This window comes from Charadrius vociferus, unplaced genomic scaffold (genome assembly GCF_000708025.1).
Source record: "Charadrius vociferus isolate BGI_N301 unplaced genomic scaffold, ASM70802v2 scaffold332, whole genome shotgun sequence".
Classification (NCBI taxonomy): Eukaryota; Metazoa; Chordata; class Aves; order Charadriiformes; family Charadriidae; genus Charadrius; species Charadrius vociferus.
The window spans coordinates 1,983,726-1,990,766 of NW_009647418.1; the positions used below are offsets into that span (position 1 = coordinate 1,983,726).

At 40.2% G+C, this 7,041-nt stretch overlaps 1 protein-coding gene across 1 annotated transcript; it reads right to left on the minus strand.

Moving 5' to 3' along the window:
• Positions 1-1,209: 1,209 nt before the first annotated feature.
• Positions 1,210-7,034, minus strand: TMED2 (transmembrane emp24 domain trafficking protein 2). Its single transcript, XM_009880259.1, has 5 exons — positions 6,898-7,034; positions 5,307-5,499; positions 4,866-4,886; positions 2,794-2,901; positions 1,210-1,721 (listed from the first exon to the last, which is right to left on the minus strand). Exons 1-5 carry the CDS (start codon positions 6,949-6,951, stop codon positions 1,597-1,599), a joined length of 501 nt encoding a protein of 166 aa, XP_009878561.1. The 5' UTR covers positions 6,952-7,034; the 3' UTR covers positions 1,210-1,596.
• Positions 7,035-7,041: the final 7 nt, after the last annotated feature.

The following is a 7,041-nucleotide window of genomic DNA, read 5'->3' on the forward strand; positions in this document are numbered from 1 at the left end:
TTTTATGGCAAGCGGCCTACCATAGTAAGTACTTTTGGGGGTCATACAGAAGCACTGGGACACCCAACTGCCTGGCACTGAGTAGCAGCTGTAGATTCAGAATTACCTGCAATTTGGATGGATTCCTCATACCCTGAGACAATTTATATAAAAAAAGTTTTGTGTTAAACTGTACTTCTTTAAAGTATCAAAGAAAAAAAACACATACAAAGGTGGGGTTTTTTTAAAGAATTTGTTTATTTATCGAACCTGGGTCATATTTAGATTCACAAGCAATTTTTAAATGTACATCTTAGAATTTGATTTTAAGTGTTTTACACAAAAATATTGGCACACAACAGTCGCAATAAGGTGTAACAGCCACCTTTCTGAAGAACTGCTGCAAGTGTTTGCCCAAGGTTGAAAAAACTTTACCTGGAACATGAAAACCTGTAACAAATTTTAAATTAATTGTACAAAACTGTTGTGTGTTACTTGTAGAGGCTCCCCCCTGGAAAAGACCCCACCCCACCCCCAAAAATGATTACAACTAATATACATCAGTCACAACATAATCCTGGCTCAGCACCCACATCAGACGCTTCTTGAATTTTTAAACCAATCATCAGATACCGAGGAAAGTAACTTTATACAAAAACAAATCTACATGTGCCTGAAAAAGAAAACACACCAGTATTTAGCATTATGCTAATTATGATCAGATAATGGCAGAGACTGCCACTTAACTTAAATACAAGGGCTGCATAGCATCGCAATAAACCCCCAGAATCATTAACCCTTTGGCATCAGGAATCCAGGTTTCCTGAACGCTAATGCATCCTGCAGTAGCGCCAACAGTCTGAGCTTTGGACCTGCAAAAACCAAAGGGCTAACTAACCATTGTCTGCCAAGACACTGCACACAATTGGCTTCCATATAAAACCTGTGAAAGACTAAAAAAAACCCATGAACATTCAGTCATGAGAGGAGAAAATGTATTTTCATATCGGCTATTTAATTTTAAAGAACTTTGGGAACAAGTTGTTGTAATTAGGAGAGTTACCGAAGACCTTCTTTTACATAGCAACTAGGTATGAATACTGGATTGGAAGTGGTCAGCTGTCTTCTATTCATTATCAGAATAAAGTTCCAATCGCTTCTCCTTGGCAGTTTATGTAAGTGAAGAAGGGATTATTTCGATTTCGTAACACCTACTGCAGGGTTAAAGATGTCAAAAATGCAAACAGTCATGTTAGGGTCTTGTACCGTTTCCCTAGATAGAACTGCAAGTACGAAAACAGGGGGAAAAAAGTTAGAAAAGACATCAACATTGCTTGTTACTACAGTTGAATTACAGCATTTGCAGCTTGCTCGGACCTCGCTTAGCATACAGACTAGGCAGATTTAAGTGAAAAAAATTATGCCAATTAAGTGACAAGATTTCAGCACAGCTTTCGCTACAGAAGATATATAAAAACAATTCATTTTTAACTAGGAAGGAACATAAGCAAATAAGTTTTACAGTTCAGTAAAGAGGGTTCAGAAACTAAATGACTTTTTTTGTGACCAGGATGTTTGGTAGACAGTGAACTGAAATCCGCGACCAGAAAAGTACTCTTAAACAACCCTTCGGACTTCAAAAAACCTCTTCAGATAGTAGATTTGTCCCAGTGTCATGGCAACTAGTACAAGAGCTTCAAAGAATGACCAAAGAACCACTCTGCTGTTTGTGTTGTCATTAACTGTCAGGAAGAAAAAAAAAAAAAGTAGTAAGTAACAAAGCATTTAAAAGAAACTTAAAACGTATTTTGTCACTGAAACTGAAGTACTGCACATAAACGACTGACATTTCTATCACGTCATTACAAGCGTCCCAGAAGGACTCTACAGTCTCAGAGATGAGATCAGAGAGATGAGGGAGGGTATTTTTCTGAACAGCCTGAACCATGCTATGCAAGCAGGCAGATGTTTTAACCTCAACTTTGGGCATATGCTGCAGCATCTTTCTCTATTCTGTCCACCTTCAAAGAGGCCAGACAGAGGCTTCTATCTGCCAAACAGAAGCCACTTGCTTTTTCAACTAATGGTTGTGTTTTATAGTCTCAAAGTCAGGCGGGGAATTTCTAATCTCTAAAAGATCATTATTTTTGGTTCTAAAAATTCAGCATTTTCTTAAATCGGACCATTAGTAACAAAAGTCGTAAAACTGGAGATATACATAGGTTCAAAAAGTCAAGGGGCCAGTGCTTTAATATAATGTTGTATTTTCACATTAAAAATATTTGCCCTTTATTGTCACTGGGCTTCCCCTAATGCACCACTTAGCACCCCCACCCAGTCATATTTTAAAGCTGTATTTCAGAAAGTGAGGGTTGTGACTGGAGAGTTAACCATATTCTCTACTTGGAAATAACAGCAGTTCTGCTCTATTTTTAAACAAAATATTTTAAAAAGACTTTGGCTCAACTATTAAGCCACACCCACTTCAAGGATGAAGTAATAGTTCAACCAACGTCTATCCCTGGCAACCATATCATTACTGATATCTTCATGAATATGCCATTCAAAGAACATTAGAATTTATATCAATTAAGCAAAGATTATTTTGCATGACAATCTTCATCATATGAGAGGCAAGCCAACGTAAAGATTGCAAGCATCAACTACTTATTTTATTGTACAGGCAGGTCCTTCAGAACTTGTTCTAAATTTATTTTTTTAGTAACTTGGAATAGCTTTCATGGACTTGTACTTTAAATCACATTTTGGAAGTTCATTTGAAAGGGGAGAGGCATTGAAGTCAAAGATACATACTTGCTCTATGTATTCTTTCACGAACTTCCATGTACTCCTGTTCATGCTTTACAGCTGTCATGGCCACTGCTAACTCATTAATCATCTCTTCTAGCTTGTTCTGATGAGCTGTGGAATAATTTCAGAAGCATCAGAAAATCTGTTATTGACTCAAAGCACAATTTGCTAAAATTTCTGAAGAGTTATATTTAATTTCCTGTCACAGAAGTTCTGAAAAATGCAGCCTGAACAGCTGAAAACTTTCTATCTTTACCACAAAGTAAAGTTTAGTTTTCATGGCGCCACTTTTCCTAACACGTCTACTCTGGTATTTAATAAGTGAGAAAACATCTTTTTCCACACCCAACTAGAAGGCAGAAGACACACAATTTAGAGTCAGAACAGACCACTTATTTCTAATATGGGCATACTTTTCTGGAAAAATAGAATGTAAGAGCACACGAGATCAATACCACACACTAGTATCTATTTTGCCAATACCATCCCATATATTCCAAGCAAATTATCTTAACGTTACAGCTTTTCCTAGTTGTTAAGCTTGCAAAAATAGAATGACTGAGAATTTAGCTTAAGATCATGATGCTGGCAAAACGAGATCACTTTCTGAAGCAACATATCACATCTTGTGATCTTCCAGTTTAGCTGAAGCACAACATTCAGCAGAAACGATGCCAAAGGGGCCTGGCAGAGGGCAGGAACTGGCTTCAGGTTCTGGTATGTCGTGAAAGCAAAAGAAAAGGAAAATACCAAACCAACGATAACAGAAAACCAGCTTGAGATAGTTCAGCAAATGGAAGGATCAGAGATCCAAGATTTAGTGATTTGACTGTCAATCGCAGAACCTTTTAAATACATTCATGCTCAAAGAGCTGTCCACTTACAAATTTAAAAATTATGCAAGTAATTTTCAAAGTTTTCTATCACCAAGAGAAGTTCAAGATATCATTCCACAGACACGCCCTGGGCAATCAGCTCTCTTAAAACAGTCGCAAAACCCAACACATTTTCCACTGAAGGGACATACTTGACTTTGAAACTGCCTTATTCCTATTTTAATTTATAAATTAAGTGTTTCAGATCACAATCTGAAAATAAAGCTATTCAAAATATACATCTTATGGGGAACAGTCAAAAAGAGGATGAGAGAATAACACTCATACAAGTTACAATTAAAATCTTAAAGAGTTGTGTAAGCCACATTCACTTTGCTAATATCGTAACTCATTTTCATGGCCAAATGGTCATTGCAATAAGTGCGGTTTATTAGTAAGAGAAGAAATTACAGTTGTAGGGATTGTTTAAACCCACTCCAAAAAAATACACTCAAGAAAAAGTGTTTACCTTAAAAACTTAAAGCTGCACTAATATTCTTTACAACAGATATATTCAGACTCAATAAAAGATTTAACTGAGTCCTTAAAAAAATGTATCAAAAGTTAGGAATTTGTTATTTATGTGATATCAAGCACTCAATGCACACAGTTATTCACTTGCTAAGATAGAGAACAAGAATTTATTGCTCTTCTAGCTACAGTTAGTGATTTCTAAATAAAACTTTCTAACTTGTTACCCAATACATTCATTTGCTTTACAGCAAATGACAAATGTCGAGTTTTTCCCCTTGTAACATTACTGATAACTAATAACCTAAAAGAAGCTTACTGCTTCCAAAAGCCCTTGATTATTCAACACCCACTTCAGCAACAAAAAGAAAACACCGTCTAAAATATCCAGTGTTCTTGGATGTTCAGTGTTTTAGTTTAATTTCCCCTAAAACTCCTGATTAAGTCTTCTGTTAGCCATAAACAGCCACCTGAAAACAAACTGTCACGGACAGTTCAAGGACCTGATCCCAAGAGCTGCTAGGTACATAAAACTCTCGATGAAAGCTTGCAGGTGCTCAGCATTGCTCAGAATCAGACCTTTTATGTAGTTTATGTAGTTTATTTATTAAAAAGACATTCTCATGCTACAAACAAACGTTACAGAGAAAAAGCAAAAGTTAGCTGTTAGTGAATAAACATACGCAAAAGACAAGATGCTAATGAGCTTTCAAAAAGCAGTACACATACCATCCCAGGTATCTCCACCACCTAGAGAAAAGTGTAAGAGATGAACACAAGTACAGGACAAAAGACTGCAGATAAAACAGTAATTTACACAGCTAAGAGAAAAAAAATTATATTAGCATGTTTATCAAAGAGCTCAACTACTGCATGTAGTAGTCTACATACTGCTGAGCAAACTAGAAATCAAAGAATGAAATTGATGAAAAGACTAAAGGATGAAAGCATTAGTTTCTGTAGATGGCCAAGTGATTCCCTGGTGATTTTGTGTTAAATTGTGTAACGAGGTCTAAAATCATCCATATCCGTTCTAGCTGTGCAAGAGAACAGCTAAATAGACCACCTGAAGAAACGGGAATTCTGAGAATCCTAGTCAAGTTCAGAAGTCACGCATGTAGGGAAAAGCCCACCAGTCAGAGAAAATTTTTTTCCAGGACTTTTTCTCACCTTCTGTCTCCATGTCTTGCCCCTTTGGAGCTTCCCCAATATCAATAGTGAACATCACTATCTTGGGAGTCATGGTGGACATTCTGTTGCTAAAGCAAAACTTGTAAGTTCCATCCATGTGGGCAGCAAATGTGTATTTTCCACTGGACTCTCGATCACCTTTGTAAATTCCTTTATTATCAGGCCCTGTAATCTGGACGGGGAAAACAAAATATCCTAAGTTTTAAATAAAAGTCAGCGGTTTTAAATACACTGTTACAGCACTGCATACATATTCTGAAGTTACTCAGTCAGATTTATGAACACCATCTGTAATCTGACTGGTTTGGCATTCTTCATATTTTCCCTCCCACAACTCAAAAGCAGTGATACATTTCTCTGCACAGAACTCTTAAAAAAACCAACAAACCAACTTCTTAGTAAAGCAAGCCATACAAAAGCCTCTCTTACCAGCCAAGATTACTGACCTTCCGTATTCAAGATAAGAAGCATTCAAGAACAAGTAAACTATAAGCTATCGACAGCCCTGTTAGCCAAATTAAAAACTGCAGGGGATACCTTATCTCTGATGTTTGAAGGAAAACAAAAAGGAAAAAAAGACATTCTCCTGTACGCCAATACTACTTTAGGCATACAGTTGAGCACTGTTGCAGTTGCCATTTCAAATGCACTAAGGGCCCAAGTTCGGAGCGCTCGTGGTCACTCTGATCTTAAGGCTTCCACCCCACCACGCCACCAAACTCAGCTGCTGAGCTTCCATTAGTGCACCTAAATGGGATTCCATCGCTTCCTGACTCGGTCCTGAATTAGAGCGATGTGTAATTTTAAACTATTATATTCGCTCTCAACACCAACTCTCTCATGTTTAAGTGATCCCAAACAAACAACTATCTGCTCTTCACCAAGATGAAATTAATTCTTATTTGTTATTCTCCAAATGATTTGGTGCCTTACTGAAGACGAGGATTTACCTACAACTTTCAAGATGCCAATCAACCTGATTAACACCTTTTGATTCGAGGGGAGACACACTGCTCCCTGAATATGTAAGACGCTTTTGTAAAGAGTAATCCTGTTTGTTCTTCCCGCCAAACGGTTTATTACGACAAGACCCCAGCGAGCAGAATAACTAAGGAAACCTCAAGAGAATGGCTCTGAGAACGGGAAGACCGCCTTCTGCGGCGATAGCAGAAATGACAAGCAACCTCAGGAGACGTAACCCCCAGGAGAGTCACCTCGTCCCCTCCGAGGTGGCCCACCCCACCACGCCAGGCCCGCTCCCGCCGGGCAGGGAGCCCTTGTACCCGGCAGGCCGACAGCGAGCCCGCCGCACGGAGCCCTCGCCGCCAGGCGGGACCCTCCCAAACTCCACGGATGGTTTAAAGCACCCTCAAGTCGGTGTTCGCCTCCTCATCTCCCCAGGCCACCGCCGCCCTCTCGGGGCTGCCCGGGGCCCTCCCCAGGCGGCGGGGACGAGCGCAGGGCCCGGGCCCCGGGCAGCCCCGCGGTGGCGGGACAAGGCCCGGCAGTCCTCAGCGCGGCACCCGTGGCCCGAGGTCGGGCAGCCCCCCGCGGCGCCGTCGCCCCTCACCTCCACGTCGATGTCCAGGAAGCCCCCCTCCGCCACCTCGAAGATGAGCCCCATCTTCGTGCCAGACGGCACCCGCTCCAGGAAGCACTCCTCAGCGTGCGCGTCGATGCTGACGAAGTAGGCGGCAGCCGGAGGCGCCCGCGC

Bases quoted from the DNA above. Each gene is read 5' to 3' on its own strand.
- TMED2 (XM_009880259.1), bottom strand. From the start codon at position 6,951: ATGGGGCTCATCTTCGAGGTGGCGGAGGGGGGCTTCCTGGACATCGAC. The intron at 4,887-5,306 runs GTGAGAAAAAGT...ACTTTTCTCTAG, and splicing joins GCAAGACATGGAGACAGAAG to GTGGTGGAGATACCTGGGAT. The intron at 1,722-2,793 runs GTATGTATCTTT...TCTTCCTGACAG, and splicing joins TGAAAGAATACATAGAGCAA to TTAATGACAACACAAACAGC.